Source organism: Ranitomeya variabilis, chromosome 5 (genome assembly GCF_051348905.1).
Source record: "Ranitomeya variabilis isolate aRanVar5 chromosome 5, aRanVar5.hap1, whole genome shotgun sequence".
NCBI lineage: Eukaryota > Metazoa > Chordata > Amphibia > Anura > Dendrobatidae > Ranitomeya > Ranitomeya variabilis.
The window spans coordinates 528,254,307-528,276,652 of NC_135236.1; the positions used below are offsets into that span (position 1 = coordinate 528,254,307).

The 22,346-nt window shown below is 41.0% G+C and overlaps 1 protein-coding gene and 1 long non-coding RNA gene across 2 annotated transcripts in view; both read right to left on the minus strand.

The window, feature by feature from the left end:
- Positions 1-1,060: 1,060 nt before the first annotated feature.
- DRD1 (dopamine receptor D1) lies at positions 1,061-2,686 on the minus strand. The gene has a single exon (XM_077265815.1). It carries the CDS (start codon positions 2,545-2,547, stop codon positions 1,192-1,194), a length of 1,356 nt encoding a protein of 451 aa, XP_077121930.1. The 5' UTR covers positions 2,548-2,686; the 3' UTR covers positions 1,061-1,191.
- Positions 2,687-2,864: 178 nt separating this feature from the next.
- Positions 2,865-22,346, minus strand: part of LOC143776426 (uncharacterized) — a 124,016-nt gene continuing 104,534 nt past the window's right edge. Inside the window, exon 3 of the long non-coding RNA XR_013215825.1 lies at positions 2,865-2,999. This is a non-coding gene — a long non-coding RNA (uncharacterized LOC143776426). The remainder of the gene's footprint in view (positions 3,000-22,346) is intronic.

Here is a 22,346-nt window from a genome sequence, read left to right on the forward strand (position 1 = left end):
AGGGCTTGATAGACTAGCGACCTTCAATGTTGGTACGTGACAGCTTTCTACCTCTTTGAGAATTATGTTTCATAGCAAGATAACAAGATATTACACTACAATAAACCTGCTATGTAAAAGGCATTGTAGATGTAAATTTACCCCATTGTCTCCCTGGCTGAGTATTCACATAAAATTAATATTTATAAGCTTCATAAAGTGTTTTTTTGGGGGGTTATCTACAATGGTAGGTAATCTGTCAATGAACACAGTTCATTGCATCTCACGTCTTCATCATGAACAGAAATCAAATTATCCTCAAATTGTAAAAAACTCAAACATAAACTTCAGATCTTGACTACTGAGAATACTAACTAAATGGGTTTACTGTTCCCACTTAGTGGTTTATCTTATTCTACATGCCAACATTTTTGCACACTGTAAAAGTGTTGTCCACTTCAGAAAAGTGGGCCCTAAAATTTAAAAAATACATAAAATAGGAAACTCAGTAGGTACTCACCCTCCTTGAGTCCAGAGCCAGCTCACTGCAACTGCTCTGGTCTAGGTGTTTTGAATACAAAAGTGGCAAATGCACTGAGGTTGATGGCACGCAATGCGGAATTCAGTGCTGGGCTCAGTAAAGGGCTAGACGCACAGTTTTGACATGATGTCACCGCACTAGCTAGCCAGTCACTGAGCTGAGCTCAGCAGCTCGTACACTAAACTCAATGTTGCGTTCCATCAGCCTCAGTGCATAAGCACTGAGCTCAACAGCCGGCTAGAGCTGTGCCACTAGGACCAAAGCAGAACACGGACCGGCACTGGACCTAGTGATGATGATTGCCTGCCGAATTTGTTATTTTATGTATTTTACACTGCTTGCCCCACATTCTTGAAAGTGGACAACCTTTTTAATGTCTCTTTGTCAATGAAGAATGTTGCTCTAGTTCAAAGTCTGTGCAATAAACAAAATCACATTCTCATAATACAGTATTCACTGTATGCACCATCTAAAATAATTACTAATGGCCTCATATTTATAAGCTTGTTTCCCTGTGAACATCACAAAAATAAACACGTATACAAAATACATTGGAATGCATTTTTAGAAATCGATTTGATCATCAGATGGTCTGTCTAACAATTATCTGTATTGTATCATCTAGATGTCTCCATTAATAGTTTAATGGGTATGTCCATCAAGACTGTTTTTCAGGTTTTGGGCTGCCCATTTTGTGTGATAGGATTTATCTTTTCAAGTGAGACCTCTGCATCATAGTCCAAGATCCCAGAGAATGCGGGAGACAATTTGTCCAAACTCTTAGATAAGCCACTTTCTTCTAAATTTTTCAGACCCTCCTCTTCAGGACAAATAATAGCATGTGGAATTAGGTAAACTAAGTTACACTCATTTGGAATTGAACCTTTGGGCTCTTGCTGACATGAATAGACAACTGCCCCATTATTGTTTATGCTAACTGTCTCTATAGCATTGTTGGATGTAGGACAGAGTTTGTAGCAGCCTAATAATGTTGAGAAAGCCTTGCGGAAATCAGCATTGAAAGCATAGATTATGGGATTTAGAGAAGAATTTGCCCAACCAAACCACACAAAAATGTCAAATGTGGTTGAGCTGATGCAAAATGGCTCTGCTCCACTTGTAGATACACTTGGATCACAAAATGGCACCATACAGTTCAATATGAAAAAGGGCAACCAGCAACACACAAAAACTCCCATAATCACTGACAATGTCTTCAAGACTTTTGTTTCTCTTTTAAATGAAGTCTTTAAAGAACTTTCCGGCTGTTGGCAATCAATGCTACTTCCATTCCCTGTGCTGCTTTGACAATTCTTGGCATGTACTGCTGCTCTTTCGAGAGCTGAGATGCGCCGAATTTGCTTTGCAGCTATCCTGTATATCCGGGTGTAGGTTACAATCATAATGGCCACTGGTATATAGAAGCTTATGAGTGATGAAGAAATTGCATACGTCCTATTTAGGCTGGAGTCACAGTTATCCATTGTGCTGCCTTGGATGGTAATATTTAGGTCAAAAAAGCTAGTAGTCTTTGCTTTATGCCAGTTGAGCTGCACAGGAATGAAAGATATCAGAACTGATAAGGTCCATGCAACACTTATCATTATGAAGGCTACTTTTGGGGTCATTTTCCTCTCATATCTAAATGGGCTGGAAATCGCCCAGTATCTGTCAACACTGATGACACAAAGGTTTAAGATAGATGCCGTTGAACACATTATATCAAAGGCAACCCAAATATTACAGAATGAACCAAATGGCCAAAAGCCGGCAATCTCTGCAACAGCTTTCCAAGGCATCACCAACATTGCAACCAGAAGGTCAGACACAGCTAGGGAGATCACAAAAAAGTTTGTCACTTTGGAACGAAGATGTCGAAACCTGATGACAGCTGCGCAGACCAAGGTATTTCCGAAAAGAGTTGAAAGTATTAGAACTGAGAGCAAACAGCCCATTAGGATGCGAAAAGAAGACTCTTTTTCTGCAAACAACATTTCTCCATCCATGCTGGTGATATTTATAGTCATATTGCCTTGTATAATAAAATCATCTCAGAAGTTGGTTATTGCTAGCAAATATGACCCAGTAAGTCCCCATGTTGACTGTAGGCTTGCCTTTCCCAAAACATCTTAAAAATGTTTATACATATGTCGGCGCCATAGAACATCATCGTTGAGTTAATGCCTGCAACAAGAAAGGCCAGTCACTAACATTCTTTACTTTTATCGACATCTGCAACATCCAAAGCTCTTCTTCCAGCAGTCGGAAATAAGCTATTGATCCAGTGCAGTCATCACTGTAACTGGCCTTCGCTTTGGACTGCGTTTTTTCTTTTCTGTTTTATGCCTTGACTTAATCTTTATGTTTCGCATTCAAAGGACATCTCAGTATGTAGATCAGTGCAACAATGGTCCGTTCATCCTGGTTGTTGTTTTCCGCGTTACCGTGATTCAGTTTACCAAAAGTTCATTTCATCGAGCTGTTGAAAGAAAAAAATATATTTTGTATTATGTTCGGAAAGTAATGTTGCATATAAAAGTCCTTCCTACACTGTTCTGAAGCTCGTTTTTTTTCTATCCTTGTAAAACTCTTAAGTGCTGTAATGTAGCTTTTATAGTCATTAAGACAACGTGACAAGAAGTGTTATTTCAGTACTCACGTCTTGGGCTGGATTTGAAAATGCATGAACACAGCAACGAAACGACGCAGGGAAAAAAAAGAACAAAAAAAATTCTTATGCTTTAAGTGTTACTTTTGAATGTTATCATGTGGAATTTCTATCCTCTCATTACATGAAATCCTAGGCTTTATTTTCTTGTATTACTTTGAATTCATATTCTAATATTAGATGGTTATGCATGCTGATGTACAATTTTACTGTAAATAAATATTACAGAAGGATAAAATGTGCCATCAATTAACGATTGCTGCTTGTCTGACCTCTAAGACTCACATCACTCCTGAAAATTAGGCCTCTTATGCAAAATTATTGGCCGTTGTTCATCAGTGTTCTAAATCCGATATTAATCATTTTTTGGTCCGTGTGTCAGTTTTTACCATTATTATTTTTAGTAATTTTCTACTGTAAAAAAAAAAGACTAAAAAGATTTTCCTATCCATATGGCCACATCCATATATTCAGTATAGGAGTGGTTGAAAAATACAGAAGTGGTGACGTGTTTCTATTAACCCATTATCTACCAATGTCCTTTTTTTGGGACGCCTAATCTTTAGCTTCTAGCAACTAAGATTTTCTAATTTTTATAATTAGGTCCAATTTTTTGCGTTGTGTTTGTAAAATGAATGTTTTCAAAATAGGAAATCATGTCATTGTAATTTTTAATTGAATATTGGGACGCCCTTTTCTGAAAAATACGCACTTGTAAAAATTTTAATTTGGCAAGTAATGGGTTAACTTTTCCTCTGACTGTTCCATTCCTGGTTTTGGCTTACACATACTGATGTAAAATACTGACCAAATACTGACCGTGCAAACATGGCCTTACAATGTTAATCAAGGACAGCACACGACTTGTACCCTGCTGCTATGCATGTGCTTTCTGTGATTTGCAAGGACCCGTAGACATGTATGGTTAATTTTGATCCATGTCTCTCATCAAAAATGGAAACAGTTCAGTGCAGACTCCTTGCTCAAAAAATAAACATAATCCCTCTACTAACCTACCTTTGTCTGACATTGTCATCTCCGTGTGCGGTTCCACCATTACTCCAAAGCAACATGCCCGCTGCCTTGGGGTCATCCTTGATTCCGAGCTTTCATTCACCCCCCACATCCGATCACTGGCTCGCTCTTCCTATCTGCATCTCAAAAACATTTCTAGAATTCGCCCTTTTCTTACTTTCGACTCTGCAAAAACTCTTACTGTTTCACTTATTCATTCCCTTCTGGACTATTGTAACTCTCTACTAATCGGCCTCCCTCTTACCAAACTCTCCCCGCTCCAATCCGTCCTGTATAGTGTTGAGCATTCCGATACTGCAAATATCGGGTATCGGCCAATATTTGCTGTATCGGAATTCCGATACCGAGTTCCGATATTTTTGCGATATCGGAAATCGGAATCGGAAGTGTTCCCAGTCATCTTCGGCGTGTGCGGTGTGTATGGTTCCCAGGGTCTGAAGGAGAGGAAACTCTCCTTCAGGCCCTGGGATCCATATTCATGTAAAAAATAAAGAATAAAAAAAAAATATATGGATATACTCACCCCTCCGAGAACCCTGGCTGTCACCGCTGCAAGCGTCTGCCTCCGTTCCTAAGAATGCAGAGGGTGAAGGACCATCGATGATGTTGCGGTCTTGTGATTGGTCCATGACCGCTCATGTGACCGGTCACCTGACCACGATGTCATCGAAGGTCCTTCACGCTCTGCATTCTTAGGAACGGAGGAAGACGCTTGCAGCGGTGACAGCCAGGGTTTTCGGAGGGGCGAGTATATCCATATTTTTTATTTTTATTCTTTATTTTTTACATGAATATGGATCCCAGGGCCTTAAGGAGAGTTTCCTCTCCTTCAGACCCTGGGAACCATCCAGGATAGCTTCCGAAACTTGTGTCCCATTGACTTGCATTGGTATCGGGTATCGGTATCAGCGATATCCGATATTTTTTGTATATCGGCCGATTCCATCCGATACCAATACCTTTGAGTATCGGAAGGTATCGCTCAACACTAGTCCTGAATTCTGCAGCCAGGATCATATTCCTCACCAACCGTTACACCGATGCCTCTACCCTGTGCCAGTCATTACAATGGCTACCCATCCACTCCAGAATCCAGTACAAAACTACTACCCTCATCCACAAAGCACTCCATGGCTCAGCACCACCCTACATCTCCTCTCTGGTCTCAGTCTACCACCCTACTCGTGCCCTCCGCTCTGCTAATGACCTCAGGTTAGCATCCACAATAATCAGAACCACCCTACTCCCGTCTCCAAGGCTTTACACGTGCTGCGCCGATTCTTTGGAATGCACTACCCAGGTTATTACGATCAATCCCCAAACCCCACAGTTTTAAGCGTGCCCTAAAAACTCATTTGTTCAGACTGGCCTACTGCCTCAATGCATTAACCTAACGATCCCTGTGTGGCCTATCATAAAGAAAAACAAAAAAAAACACATAATCAGGTTCTTCGTATCATGTTCTCATACATTTTATGCATTTAATAGCCCTCTGTGTCTATACTGTTACATACTTAGGCAGCTAACTGGTTCATGCAGCTTTACATGAGCACCCGAGCCTTACACTATGGCTGGCCCAAATAACTAAAGCAATTGTTACCATCCACCTCTCGTGTCTCCTGTTTTCCTCATAGTTTGTAAGCTTGCGAGCAGGGCCCTCATTCCTACTGATATCTATTTTGAACTGTGATTTCTGTTATGCTGTAATGTCTATTGTCTGTACAAGTCCCCTCTATAATTTGTAAAGCGCCGCGGAATATGTTGGCACTATATAAATAAAATTATTATAAACACAGGCAAATGAACAGTACTTCCTTCATTTAGAGAACTTGTATGTTACTCACAGGTGTCTGAATGAGGCCTTAAAGCGCCACAATGTGGCCTTCACAACAGCACTTTAGGGCACTTTTCTAGGCAGGAAACTACAGCCAGCCCCAATCAATATAATGGAGTCACACTGGTGGCCACAATTGTCCCTGTGCAGAGAATAAGTGAGCCCACAATGAGTTTTCGGTGAGTTTTTGACGCTGAGTATTTTAACTACGACCTAAAGTTATTTTACTGTCTTACAGCTCCACCAAAGTGGATTGGATTTATAGAAATCTCATGCCCCCCCCCCCCCCATGCTTTAATTTTACTCAGCGTAAACTGACTTGTTGTCTGTGTTTTAAATCTCCAACATGTCAACTTCTCTTGCGGCTACCCTGAGCTTTATGTGCAGATTTTTCCCATAGACTTGCATTACGTGCAGAAAATGTGCACATAAAAAACACAAACAAGCGTTTTTAGTGCGTTTCCACAAGAGGAAAAACATCAGAAATGTATGCAATCCACACATAACTGTATCAATAAAATTTTGTCAAAGCTAAGCACCAGGAAGTATCAAAAACAAAGCAGCTTTATTTAAATCATGACATTCCAAAGAGATACAAAAAACACAGTAAAAACCCATGTAAAAAACAACACTCAAAAATGCAATGAAAAAAACGCAAGTAACCTAATTTACCTAATAGGTGCAGAAATGGCGCAGAATAAAGGGGATAAAAGGATGAGGCCTCTTTGTTCTCAAAATCAGTAGGCGTTCCAGATGTCGGACCCTCAGCAACAAATTAGAAAATAATGTTTTTCTTTGACATTCATTAACATACATCAGTGTACAAACTACAGCTCTCAGAATGGCAATTTCACAATAACAAAAAAGTTTTCACACCAAGTATATCTGGAAAACATTTAACATGAAATATCTAAACTAAGGGCGATTTCACACAAAGCATTATTTGCAAAAAATGTTGTGCCAGTTTTTTAACCCCTTCATTACCGGCTTATTTTTAACATTTTTACTATCTTTTTTCCTTCCCTTTTTCCAAGATACATAACCTTCTTATTTTTCCATCAATATGAGGGCTATTTTTCAGGGACAAATTAAAGTTTTAAATGACATCATGAATTTTAACAAATCATGTACTAAAAAACAGGAAAATAAAATCCAAGTTGGTGAAATTGCAAAAAAAACTGCAAGACCTACCATTGTTTTTCCACTTTGTTCGATAGGTCAGTAAAATTATGGCATGCGAAGCCTGTATAGTTTTTTTTTTATATTTTAGTGGTGCAAAATAAAACTCAGAAATCTGTAAAAAAAATAAATTGTAATGCCATTTTCTGAGATCCGTATTTTCTGAGACCCCATCGATGGAGCTGTGTGAGGGCTTGTTTTTCAGCATGCCAAGCTGACATTTTTATAAACACCATTTTGGGATACATGCAAATCAATATATTGATCACTTTATATTGCATTTTTGGGGAAATGGATGTTTGAAAAATGCAAATCTGGCATTTTGATTTTTATTATTTTTGGCATTCAATATGTTTTAATTAATTTTTTGTTTTGATAAACCAGAGTTTTATGAACATGCCAATACCACCTTACTACTATTATTTTTTGCATCTTTTTATTTAAAAAATGGAAAAAGGGGATGAGTTCAACTTTTATATTTTTTCATTTTTCTAAAATATCTTATTTTTATTTTTAGAGCTCATAGGGGACTTGAACCTTTAATAGATTGATCTCTTACACTATAATACAACAGCATTGCAGAGTATAGTGTAAATTGCATTTTCCTTTGAAGCTAAGCCAAAGGACTACAAAGATGTTGACTGCAGGGACCCTCAGCAGGCTCTCGGCTGTCACAGCTTTCCATGGGTACAGTGATCACATCATGTGAGGCCTATGGTATCCATGCACACAGTGACTGTGATCAGGGTTGTAATGATCTCGGCAGTAGAGGGTGTCCATGACCAGGCCCATGTGAGAGAAGGGCTGGCCGATGTCAGCACCTATTTCGGCTAGATGAGCATTCAGCTGAAATGTATAGCAGTGCAGAGACCCACCGGTTCATTGCACTGCAGTACACACTGCCGGCCAATCAGAGGTCGGCAGCTAATGTCGGTGTGTCCATCACATGGTTATTTGTGCAAACTTATATTACGCTGCAATGTAGCTGGAGAATCTCATGACTCTGTACTTGCTGGCCACCGAGGTGGTAAGGCAACTGCGGACCTCCATTCTCATCAGTTTTGGTGGCCAGGATTGCATCGGGATGTGGTTGAACAAGTGTCTACCTGTAATGTTTGCGCACATTCTAAAGAACCGCATTCCCATCCATCTAGTCCTGTTTAGCCACTACCTGTTCCCAACAGGGTTAGGAGAGACAGGTATAAATATATCTGTAAGTAAATGCATGATAGGTATGGACCTGAAAGTGAATGACTTTGTGTGGTTGTCTACCAGGAATTTCAGGTTGAGGGTATCTTCCTGGAAGTTGGGACCTAGATTCACTGGTCTTTATAAGATAACTGCCGTCTTTGGTCCAGCAGCTTTTTGTCTTAAGCTACCTCAGGCTCTTAAGGTCTACAATGTTTTTCACAGGTCTTTATTCAACAGATATGTGGAAACCCTTGAGCCCTCACTCCTACCACCTCCCCCAATTATGGTTGATGGAAACTTAGAGTTTCAAATTTCAAGTATTGTATATTCTCGCCTCCGATGTCATTCCCTACAATACTTGATGCATTGTGGAATTATGGTCCAAAGGAAAGGATGTGGGTTTCTGCATCAGAGGTGAACGCCCCCAGGCTGGTTCGTTTGTAACCTTAGAAACTTGAGTGTCTGGAGGCCACTCATAGAAGGGGGTACTGTCACAGATGTATTAGAGGCTGCAGACTGTTGCACTGCACCTCCCCTGGTGCTAATGACCACACCTTGATCTGGGTGTTTATAACTCCCTACTTCCTATTGGGAGGTGCGAGTGTTATTTCCTATATGCACTTTTCTGTTGAGGCTTGGAGCTGTAGCAGTCTGCTAGCATTCTCTTGGAGTTTGGAGGGTGTCCTTGCTGTCTTTAGTGTTAGTGGGATTGACTAGCGCTATTCCTGTCCTTCCCGATGCAGGGCTTACCGCCAGGGTCACACAGGGATTAGGTATCCTGCTTGGCGATAGATGTGGAACCTATATAGGAATAGTAGGACAGACAGGTTGATGTTAGATCTGTCTAGGCGTCTCCACTACCCCCTTCCCTAGTGTTTGGTTCCCTTTCCCTTATCCCTTTGTGTTGCACTTAGTCTGTCCTACACCTTGAGTGACGGAAGAGGCCCAGGATGGAGGACATTATTACTGGAAAGGACCCAGGGTGGGGGACATTATTAGAGGTAGGGGCCAGGATTGGGGACATTATTACAGGAAGGGGCTCAAAATGGAAGACATTATTATTGAAATGGCACCAGGATAGCGGACATTACAACTGGAAGGGGCCCAGGATGAGGGACATTATTACTGGATGAGACTCAGGATTGGGAACATTATAGCACGTAGAGGCCCAGGATGGAAGATTTTACATCAGGAAGGGGCTAGAATGGGGAACATTTTACCAGGAAGAGGTTATGTCAGGAAGGGGGACAATACCATGAAGAGAAGAGGCCCAGAATGGATGACATTACTGGAAGAGGCCCAGGGTGGGGGGACATTATTTGAGGTAGGGGCTGGGGTGGGGGGGATTATTACAGGAAGGCACCAGGATCAGGAACATTATCACAGAAAGATGCCAAAATGGGGAACATTATACGTGGTGGGAGCCAGGATGGGGAAAAATATCAGGAAAAGGCAAAGGATGGAGGTTATTGTAACTGTTATTGTTACTGGAAGAGGCCTAGGATGGGGACATTATTGCAGGAAGTGTTTCAGAATAGGGTATATTAATACAGGAAAGGGGTTAGTATGGGGAACATTATGACAGGAAGAGCCAGGATGTAGTACAATACACCAGGAATGGGCCCATGATGGAGGAAATTATACCAGGAAGAGGCTAGGAACGGGAACATGGGGCATTACAGAATGTGGACATTATTACAGGATGGGGCCAGGAAGAGGGACCATAGTATTTGGAGGTGAACACATGTCTTATGGAATTTAGAATGCTACAAGGGCCCATGTATCTGACCAACATGTAGGTGAGGGCCCAGGTCCAAATTTTGCACTGTAGTTACACAACTTACTGTGATGTACAAAATAGTTATGTCAAGGTGTACAAAAAAGTTTAGCACAAAACAGAAATGGATTTAAAAGGAATAGACATTTAAATTAAGGATTTATATTTCTGTTTTAGCTCTTAGGTACACTTCTAATGTGTGAACCTCTCTGCTTAAATATACCACAATGCATGCTTTATAAGCTTCATGAAGATATTTTGTTGTCACTAAATTCAATTAAATTAGAAAATGCACAGTGAGATATTGAAACACAAAAACTGCATACATTTTCACTACACAATGATCAAGTTTTGTATCACTAAAAATCAGGAAAATCTCTTTAATGCTGCTAACCAAGTTTTTTGTCAAAGAAAAGAAATTAGCAGTCACTTAAGTGCTTTCCAGTGTGAGTCTTGTCTGTTTTAATGCAGCAGGATGCAATAACATTTACATGTTCAGGATTAAAATATATCTGCAGTAAAAAAAAAACCTTCAAACAGATTTTTCAGCCTCATGCGTAGTGATGAGTGGATCTTTAGAAATTCGAATTTGCCAACTTTGCCAAATTTTCCCCAAAATCTGTGCAAATTTCAATACCGCAAAGTATGTAATTGCTTGGAAAATACAAGTGTGGGAGAGGAAGGAAAAAGAGAGAACCCCCACTGACTATAAGAGCTTATACTTTACAGGTCAGAGACAGGACCCCGATGACCATAAGAACTTGCACACTACAGAAGAGAAAGGGAGGACACTGTTGACCATAAAAGCTTACAGATTAAAGAAGAGTGTAAGAAAGAAGACCTTACACTCTACAGAAAAGAGAGACTTACTAGTGACTCTGGAGATGGAAAATGACTGCCGTACAAACTGTGCTCCACTCGGAACCGCTGGGTATGATAATCTACTAGAGGTCATAGCTGTAGGAAATGCAAAATGATGTTAGCCCACTCTCTAATCTATAATTATCTGAAGATCTATACCTCATATAACTGGGCCTCCTGATGAACTGCATTCGGGAAACGCGTTGAAGCAGAGGCATGGAACTTATCTGTATCCTATGAACATCACATTGATAAGTATAATTTCTCTTTAACTCATGCATTGCTCTCCGTTTGTCTTCCCTACTAGATAATTTGACTATGTCTAGTGTAGGATGTCATGTAAATAAGCATTACAATAGGGACACATAGGGATATTGAGAGCTGCCATGAGCGGGGGCACCAAAAACCTCGCGAAGTAGGGAGCCAACCTCCGCTGTCAGGAAGAGTGATTTTAAGGGCATCTCAGGGATACATAGGCCATGAAGTATCACCTGGGGCACACTATAAACTGGTACTTATCTGGTTCTGCAGACCAGTTATTGATTATTTTTATGTTATTTTTCATACCGCATACATTTAATAGTCTCTGATCCAGAATTCATCTGTTCTTTCTTTTATCACTGTACATAAGTGCATAATTATATTATGTATTCACATACAATTTTCTAATTCAGCATTGATCTGGTTCTGCAGACTAATCTACATGTGCATACATGTTATCATTTAACATTGTCTATACATGTACAGTGAGGGAAATAAGTATTTGATCCTTGCTGATTTTGTAAGTTTGCCCACTGACAAAGACATAAACAGTCTATAATTATAAGGGTAGGTTAATTTTAACATTGAGAGATAGAATTTCCAAAATAAAATCCAGAAAATCACATTGTATAAATTGTATAAATTTATTTGCATTTTACAGTTAGAAATAAGTATTTCATCCCTCTGGCAAGCAAGACTTAATACTTGGTGGCAAAAAGACTTCTTGGCAAGCTCAGCAGTCAGACTTTTTTTTGTAGTTGATGATCTGGATTGCGCACAGGTCAGGAGGAATTTGGTCCACTCCTCTTTGCAGTACAATGTGATTTTCTGGATTTTATTTTTGATATTCTATCTCTCAATGTTAAAATTAAACTACCCTTAAAATTATAGACTGTTCGTGTCATCAGTGGACAAACTTACAAAATCAGCAAGGGATCAAATACTTATTTCCCCGACTGTATATATCTCTAATCCGGTACTGATCTGGCTCTTTAGTTTACCCATTGTATGTATGCATATGTTTTCAATCTAGTATTAATCTGGCCTTGTTTATCAACTTGTCTGTGTATACGTATTTTGTTTTAATCCAGTATTGATCTGACGATACAGACATTCCCGGTCTGACTGACAGACCTGTTTGTACTCCTGATCGTGTTTTTATACATTATCTATAGCCCTGTCTATCAGATCTAATTAGTGGTCTGATTTTTACTGATAATCTGTTTTTTTTAAGTTTAGTCCTCTTGCACTGTAGGGAGTTGGGTGCTTTTTATCAATTATTAATAAATGATGCCTTTTTAAAGGGTTTATGTGAGCACTGTTGTTCCCCTGTCTCAAACATCATATAAGAATAGATAAATGATAAACAGTGATTGAAAAGAACAAAGGAACAGAAATCAGAGTCGGATATCGAGTTTTTCTATGTATGCAATAACATTGTCATTTCCAGTATAGAAATCATTCTTGTCACCAGTATAAGATCTGAGGGGACATTCCTCGACAATGTGCTGAATTGTTTGATGGTCAGCTCCACAGTCACAGGCAGGAGAGTCAGATTTTCCCCACTTATGCATAAGATCTGCACAGACACCAAAGTTTGTTCTGATACGATTCAAAGTGACCCAGGTTTTCCTTGGCAGATTGAAGCCTGGTGGTGGATTTTGAAAGTGAGGAAACGTTTGAGGCTCACCGTCTACTGCACTGACCCAAAGTTCACGCCATTTCTCTTCTAAGTTGAAATCATGATCATACAGGGTAATTGCGGTTCGGATGGGTGGATGTCTTGATTTCAGTCGCTGTATTTGAACATCTTGGATATTTTGATGTATTGGGAGATTTTTATTATTCACTACTTTGGTGTATTCTTTAAGTAGGAGCTTTTGTCTTCTCAGATTTGCAGGTGCGATATGGGTCAAGACAAGTAACCAGTGGACGGGCGTAGGTCTGATAGCACCAGAAATTATGCGCATAGAGTTGTTCAACTGATTGTCCCCTGTCTCAGATAAAATCATATAGTTGAAATGGGTCGGGCAAGGTTTTCTTTTTGGTGAATTGAATCTCAAAATGTTCAAATCTGTGTGAAACCACGAAGTTTAGGAAATTCGACTTGAACTTGATTCTCTGATTTCTATTCAGGAGCCTTGCCATGTAATAATAGTCACCATTTTGTTTAGCAGACATCTCCTAATTCACTAATTATCAGTATCTGACCTGGTACAGATTCTGTATAACCCTATCAGAGCCACTGTTAGCTCACAATACTTGTCACTCCAACCCTCTTAAACTACTTACTGAATTAGAGCCAGTTCTGCTGTAATCACATCACTTTACTTACAATCTCACACAACTGGGTGAAAGTAAATGACTGCAGTAAATTAAGCCTTATCTCACTTCCCTCCTTATTGAAATGAAAGCCTACAGTTTAAAGCTTGGGAGTGAATCCTGCAGGGAGCACTTATTTTAAAATCCTAGATTAGAAACCGAAATTTGTAGACTGAGATTTACACGCTAAGGCTACTTTCACACTAGTGTCGGGCTTGGCCCGTCGCACCGCGACGGGCCCGAGGTTCCCGACGCTAGCGTTGTCTCCGCCGCACAACGGGGGCAGCGGATGCATTTTTCCAGCGCATCCGCTGCCCCATTGTGAGGTGCGGGGAAGTGCGGGGAGGTGGGGGCGGAGTTCCGGCCGCGCATGCGCGGTCGGAAAAAGCGGACCATCGTGAGCAAAAAACGTTACATGTAGCGTTTTTTGGTCCCGACGGTCCACCACAACACGGCGCAACCGTCGCACGACGGTTGCGATGTGTGTCAATCCGTCGCAATACGTCGCTTAATGTAAGTGTATGGGGAAAAAACGCATCCTGCAAGCACTTTTGCAGGATGCGTTTTTTCGGCAAAACGACGCATTGTGGCGGATTGCAGTTAACGCTAGTGTGAAAGTAGCCTAAGAGATTCACCGGTGTATTATAAGCAGTCTGTCAAAAGTATTTAGTAATTCAAGATACCTACTACATATTAGTATTGGATATACAGATTTTTCTGTATTTTCATGACTATGAAAATTGTACATTCGCACTGAAGGCATCAAAACTATGAATTAACAAGCTCATCAAGAGAATGCCAAGAGTGTGCAAAGCACTCATCAAAGCAAAAGGTGGACACTTTGAAGAACCTAGAATATAAAACATATTTTCAGTTGTTTCACACTTTTTTTTGTAAAGTATATAATTCCACATGTGTTAATTCATAGTTTTGATGCCTTCAGTGTGAATGTACAATTTTCATAGTCATGAAAATACAGAAAAATCTTTAAATGAGAAGGTGCGTCCAAGCATTTGGTCTGTACTGTATGTCTAATTTCATTCAAAAAGATTACAGAGATGCTGTGCAGTATTGTTTTTTTTCTTCTCTAATGCCTTAGACAGGAAATATCCAATTTGGTAAAGGTTTTAAATATCATGAGTCCCTTGTTTATTAAGAAACGCTTTCCTTTACCATATTTAATTCATTGTAAACACATGTCATTTAATGTGAAATAAGTATTTCAGATTGCATCAGCAAGATCCATGGATACCTAAGTTACTACAATGCCCTGCACATGGGGTAAGTGACATTTAATTAGACAATATTTGATAATATTATTATTATTATTACACCTAATACATATTGGGATAGGATCTTGGAAATGGGAATATCCCTTTAAGGTGCCAATGCAGAGATTAAGCCCAATGTTGGTTCATGTTGGACTAGCTTTCATATATATTTTGGTCCTCATTTCTCACATGGGAAATAGATGTTCCAAATTTCCCAGACAGAAAACTCGAAAAGTATTACAGTATCAGAGTCAAGGGTGAGATGTCATGTAAACTTATCCATGTATTGTGGAGAAAATGTGCCAAGTAAATTGACCAGTGCTGCAGATTTGTCATGAGAGTATACTTATTTATTCAGCAGATATTCAGAACGGATTTCATCCTTTGAAATGCTCATGGTAAAGTCTGTGGTATATGCCCAGCATTAGAAATATCAAAACAGAATGAGGCAAGTGTGAACAGGTGCAAGCCTTCATGATTATTCAATATAACCAAGAAAATACGACTTCACTGTGAAATGATATAATAGGCAAACATCTACTATATAATTGTCTAAGGGTCACTTCCATCTTTCTGTCTGGCTGTCCTTCTGTCTGTCTGTCACAGATATTCATTGGTCACGGCCTCTGTCTGTCATGGAAATCCAAGTCGCTGATTGGTCACGGCAAAACGGCCACGACCAATCAGCGACAGGCAAAATGGCCGCTCCTTACTCCCCGCAGTCAGTGCTCGGCGCCCGCTCCATACTCCTCTCCACTCAGCGCTCACACAGGGTTAATGGCAGGGGTAACGGACCGCGTTATGCCGCGGGTAATGCACTCCATTACCGCTGCTATTAACCATGTGTGACCAACTTTTTACTATTGATGCTGCCTATGCGGCATCAATAGTAAAAAGATCTAATGCTAAAAATAATTTAAAAAAAAGTTATATACTCACCGTTCGTCGGCCCCTCGGATCCAGAACTGGCCTTTTCCGCTCCTCGCAACGCCCCGGTGACCGCTCCATGCATTGTGGTCTCGCGAGATGATGACGTAGCGGTCTCGCGAGACCACTACATCATCATCTCGCAAGACCGCAATGCACTCTTGGGACGGGAGAACGCGAGGGGCATTGGTAAACACTTTGCCTGGATCCGAGGGCCAACGGAAGGTGAGTATATAACTATTTTTTATTTTAATTCTTTTTTTTAACAGGGATATGATGCCCACATTGCTATATACTGCGTGGGCTGTGCAATATACTACGTGGGCTGTGCAATGTGCTATGTGGGCTATGTAATGTACTGCGTGGGCTGTGCAATATACTACGTGGGCTGTGCAATATACTACGTGGGCTGTGCAATATACTGCTTGGGCTGTGCAATATACTGCGTGGGCTGTGCAATATACTACGTTGGCTGTGCAATATACTACATGGGCTGTGCAATGTACTACATGGGCTGTGCAGTGTACTATGTGGGCTGTGCAATGTACTACATGGGCTGTGCAATATACTGCATGGGCTGTGCTTTTATATTACGTGGGCTGTGCAATATACTACATGGCCTGTGTTATACACTACGTGGCCTGTGTTATACACTACGTGGCCTGTTATACACTATGTGGCCTGTTATACACTATGTGGGATGTGTTATATGCTACGTGGGTTGTTATAAACTATGTGGCTGTGTTATATGCTATATGGGCTGTTATACACTCCGTGGGCTGTGCTATATACTACATGGCTGTGCTATATGCTCTGTGGGCTGTGCTATATACTACGTGGCTGTGCTATATACTATGTGGCTGTGTTATATACTATGTGGCTGTGCAATATACTACGTGGCGGTGCTATTTACTGCATGGCTGTTATATACTACATGGCCAGCCGCAAACAATCAGTGACAAGCGCAGTCTGGCCACGAATTGACGCGGGATTTGAACCATGCTTCGCTAATTGGTCGCTGCCGACCGAATCCTGTGTATTCAATGTATTATTCTAAAATCTTCATAAATAAACTACATACATATTCTAGAATACCCAATGCATTAGAATCGGGCCACCATCTAGTTGAATATATGAAATTGGAATTGTATTACTGTGATATAAAATATGTTAAAAAATTAAGGTACTTAGAGGACAAATTGGTCAATTCATGAGAGCCTACCAGTCCCGACAAGGAGTACCCCATTGATGTTATTCTACACAAAAATGTGTAACAGGAGTGGTGGTCTGGTGGAATCACTGTGCCATCATCTGAGGAGAGCCTGGAGGGGCGTGACTAGGTGAACACCTAACTCTTCACTAGAGCCCCTGATGGTGGGGTTAGACTTGGCTCCCAAGAGACACCAGGTACTACTCAAGGACAGACCTCGGACGCATGGCAGCTGCCCCCCAAGGGACAGGTAGCTTGAATGGCTCAATAGGAGAGTATGGCTCATATACAGATTGGCACGGCAGGTGCAGGTGGGTCTGGCTGATATACAGACTGGCATGGCAGGTACAGGTGGGTCAGGCTAATATACAGATTGGCACGGCAGATACAGGCAGGTTCTGGCTGAAATACAGACTGACAAGGCAGGCACTAGCAAGGAGGTTGGAACGGACAGACAGAAAGTAGAACTAGTGGGTACTAGAGGACAGGGACCTGAGAACTAGCAAGCATGTTGGGAACAGACTAACAAGGTTGCACAGGAACTTCCAGGCAGGTGGACGTGCCTTAAATAGTAAGTGCCTCCCAGCCATTGGCTGGGGACACTTTAGAATGGAGTGCACAGCCTCTTTAAGAAGGAGGTAACGCGCATGCCCTTAGCACAGTGCCCGAGGATCTGCACGCAGTGCTCGAATCCTGAGCAGCAGCCAGAGAGGAAGGATGAAGTGCGGAACAGAGGGCAACAGTGAGTGAGTCTGTGTCCCTGCCAGGAGAGAGGGGCAGTGTGCAGGGATGCCGGTACTACATAATATATCTACCATGATGAAAGCCTACAATTTTAAGGGCTACTCGAATTTGCATCCGGGTCATTCAAGCACCTGCGATATTTGGTGCATACCGGAGCACCCCGATGCAAAGTCAACTAGCGAGCACTTGTGCTCAACACTAATGATGACTAGTGTTGAGCATTCCGATACCGCAAGTATCGGGTATCGGCCGAATTCCGATACCGAGTTCCGATATTTTTGTGATATCGGAAATCAGAATCGGAAGTTCCCAGTGTATGGTTCCCAGGGTCTGGAGGAGAGGAGACTCTCCTTCAGGCCCTGGGATCCATATTCATGTAAAAAATAAAGAATAAAAAAAAAAAATATGGATATACTCACCCCTCCGGCGGACCCTGGGCCTTAGCGATGTAACCGGCAGCCTCCGTTCCTAAGAATGCAGTGAGTGTAGGACCTGCGATGACGTCGCGGCTTGTGATTGGTCGCGTGAGCGGTCACATGAGCGGTCACGCGACCAATCACAAGCCGCGACGTCATCGAAGGTCCTTCACTCTACATTCTTAGGAACGGAGGCTGCCGGTTACATCGCTAAGGTCCAGGGCCCGTCCGAGGGTGAGTATATCCATATTTTTTATTGTTATTCTTTATTTTTTACATGAATATGGATCCCAGGGCCTGAAGGAGAGTTTTCTCTCCTTCAGACCCTGGGAACCATCAAGGGTACCTTCCGATATTTGTGTCCCATTGACTTGTATTGGTATCGGGTATCGGTATCGGCGAGATCCGATAGTTTGCCGGTATCGGCCGATCCAATCCGATACCGATACTTTCAAATATTGGAAGGTATCGCTCAACACTAATGATGACATATTCAATACAACGACCTAATGTTATTAAATTCTGGGTAGTTCCTTTAGGTTAAAAAACCTCACTATACCCCTGGATAAAATCCAAAATGATGTAACTTGTGGGGGGATTCCACTGTTTTGTCACATCAGGGGCTCTACAAATGTGACATGGTGTCCGCTATTGATTCCAGCCATTTTTGCTTTCAAAAGGTCAAACGGTGCTGCTTCCTTTCCGAGCCCTGCTGTGCACCCAAATAGTAGTTTTCTCCCATATATGTGGTATCAAACTATTCAGGAGAAATTGTACAACAAATTTTGCGGTCCATTTTCTCCTGTTAACTCTTGTGAAAATAAAAAACTTGGGGCTAAAGTTAAATTTTTGTGAAAAAAGTAAAATGTTAATTTTTTACTTCCACATTCCATTAATTCTTGTGAAGAACCTGAAGGGTTAATAAATGTTGTGAATCTGGTTTTGAGGAATTTGAGGTGTGTCAAAATGTTAAAAAATTTGGTCAAATTTTCAATATTTTCATAAATAAACACAAACCACATCGACCAAAATTTACATCTAACATGAAGTACAATATGTCATGAAAAAACAAGCATTCCAGAGTTATTACCTCGTAGAGTGACACTGGTCAAATATAAAAAAATTTGGCCTGGCAATGAAAGTCAAAATTAGCTCAGTCACTAAGGGGATACAACATTATGATCTTTTTCTGCTCATTAGAGAGAGCACATATAACCTTAATCCATTTGACCCGTTTCCAGAAACAAAGCTGTATACCGGACTAGTAATTTAAAGCTTATAAATTAAGTCCACTTTTGTTGACTGTGCTGGGCACACATAAATATGGAACAAAGCTTAGTTTGCTATTTTGCAAATGAAATCCTGATAACATGATGCAGTATCTGTGGATTTCTATATAACTCCAAAGTAGAGAACCAAATCCTCAGTACGCTATTTAAGAACAGAACTGTTGAAAAAACACATGGACTGCACATCCAAAAGTCACACATTGATCTCATTGATCAGACTATATGAAGCACACTACCACGTCACAGTGAGCCTCTCAGTGGGTCTTTAGCCAAAAGGGAGAGGCACCGGGCCCCAACCATGCTGCAACTGCAGGGCACCAACAGAGCGGGAAACCTGGTATCCCACAGCACCCAAGCTGCAAGGCCAAGCCCCCATAACTCCAGGTCACACCACCACTCCATAAGCACACCACCACATAACAATGGTTGCCACACAGCATGGACACCAAGTAAATAGATCTAAAAAAACTCTCCCTCCACATGTTCTCAAACTGTGAGCTGAGAGCAAAGATACGCGAAACCCCTCTTGCAGTTGTTGCATACCGTAGTTTGGTAGCAGAAGAAACTTGTGAGAGCAGACTATATGGGGTAATTCAACTTTTATCTACACAGAACCTGAAGTACATGAATAAGTTTCTTAATGCAGCATAACAGGAAGTTTTGAAGGACCTTCTACAAGAGAGAAAGTGAAACCAAAGTACAACAAGTATATGCATTATATTCAACTAAGCATATACAGTGGGGCAAAAAAGTGTTTAGTCAGTCAGCAATAGTGCAAGTTCCACCACTTAAAAAGATGAGAGGCGTCTGTAATTTACATCATAGGTAGAGCTCAACTATGGGAGACAAACTGAGAAAAAAAAATCCAGAAAATCAGATTGTCTGTTTTTTTATCATTTTATTTGCATATTATGGTGGAAAATAAGTATTTGGTCAGAAACAAAATTTCATCTCAATACTTTGTAATATATCCTTTGTTGGCAATGACAGAGGTCAAACGTTTTCTGTAAGTCTTCACAAGGTTGCCACACACTGGTGTTGGTATGTTGGCCCATTCCTCCATGCAGATCTCCTCTAGATCAGTGATGTTTTTGGCTTTTCGCTTGGCAACACAGACTTTCAACTCCCTCCAAAGGTTTTCTATAGGGTTGAGATCTGGAGACTGGCTAGGCCACTCAAGGTCCTTGAAATGCTTCTTACAAAGCCACTCCTTCGTTGCCCTGGCGGTGTGCTTTGGATCATTGTCATGTTGAAAGACCCAGCCACGTTTCATCTTCAATGCCCTTGCTGATGGAAGGAGGTTTGCACTCAAAATCTCACGATACATGGCCCCATTCATTCTTTCATGTACCCGGATCAGTCGTCCTGGCCCCTTCGCAGAGAAACAGCCCCAAAACATGATGTTTCCACCACCATACTTTACAGTGGGTATGGTGTTTGATGGATGCAACTCAGTATTCTTTTTCCTCCAAACACGACAAGTTGTGTTTCTACCAAACAGTTCCAGTTTGGTTTCATCAGACCATAGGACATTCTCCCAAAACTCCTCTGGATCATCCAAATGCTCTCTAGCAAACTTCAGACGGGCCCGGACATGTACTGGCTTAAGCAGTGGGACACGTCTGGCACTGCAGGATCTGAGTCCATGGTGGCGTAGTGTGTTACTTATGGTAGGCCTTGTTACATTGGTCCCAGCTCTCTGCAGTTCATTCACTAGGTCCCCCGCGTGGTTCTGGGATTTTTGCTCACCGTCCTTGTGATCGTTCTGGGATTTTGCGTGGAGCCCCAGATCGAGGGAGATTATCAGTGGTCTTGAATGTCTTCCATTTTCTAATTATTGCTCCCACTGTTGATTTTTTCACTCCAAGCTGGTTGGCTATTGCAGATTCAGTCTTCCCAGCCTGGTGCAGGGCTACAATTTTGTTTCTGGTGTCCTTTGACAGCTCTTTGGTCTTCACCATAGTGGAGTTTGGAGTCAGACTGTTTGAGGGTGTGCACAGGTGTCTTTTATACTGATAACAAGTTTAAACAGGAGCCATTACTACAGGTAATGAGTGGAGGAAAGAGGAGACTCTTAAAGAAGAAGTTACAGGTCTGTGAGAGACAGAAATCTTGATTGTTTGTTTCTGACCAAATACTTATTTTCCACCATAATATGCAAATAAAATGATTAAAAAAAACAGACAATGTGATTTTCTGGATTTTTTTTTCTCAGTTTGTCTCCCATAGTTGAGGTCTACCTATGATGTAAATTACAGACGCCTCTCATCTTTTTAAGTGGTGGAACTTGCACTATTGCTGAATGACTAAATACTTTTTTGCCCCACTGTAACAGTAACAGCATCACCATCTACTGTCAGAAACGTGTAAACTCCTCCTGCACACAAATAAGTCTGTATCTGTTGCATATCTGCCCACAGCAGTCTCCAGCTAATTTAAGAACATCTTGGTGAAATGGGAGGAGTGCTAGTCAAAGTAAAATAAAAGAAAGAGGAGACAGACCATGCAATATGCTAGAACTGTAGAACAAAGACATGGACAACTAAAGATCATACATTGATTTAATACTTACCAGGCAAAAATGTACTAAACTGATCATGAGGTTTAGTGTTCACTGTACATCTGTAAAATGGATCACCAAATGTCAAGATGAGCGATACTAGCAGAATACCCTTATTTCATGTGACTTACAGCGCAGGAACAAACTAAAATTGTATTTAGAATTTGTGCTGGAAGAATACCCTGGGAATTTGAGAAGTTATGTCTAATCTTAATATAGTTTTAATCAAATGGGCATTAGCACTGTCTTATACCATTATGATGATTTTGATAAGGACTGTC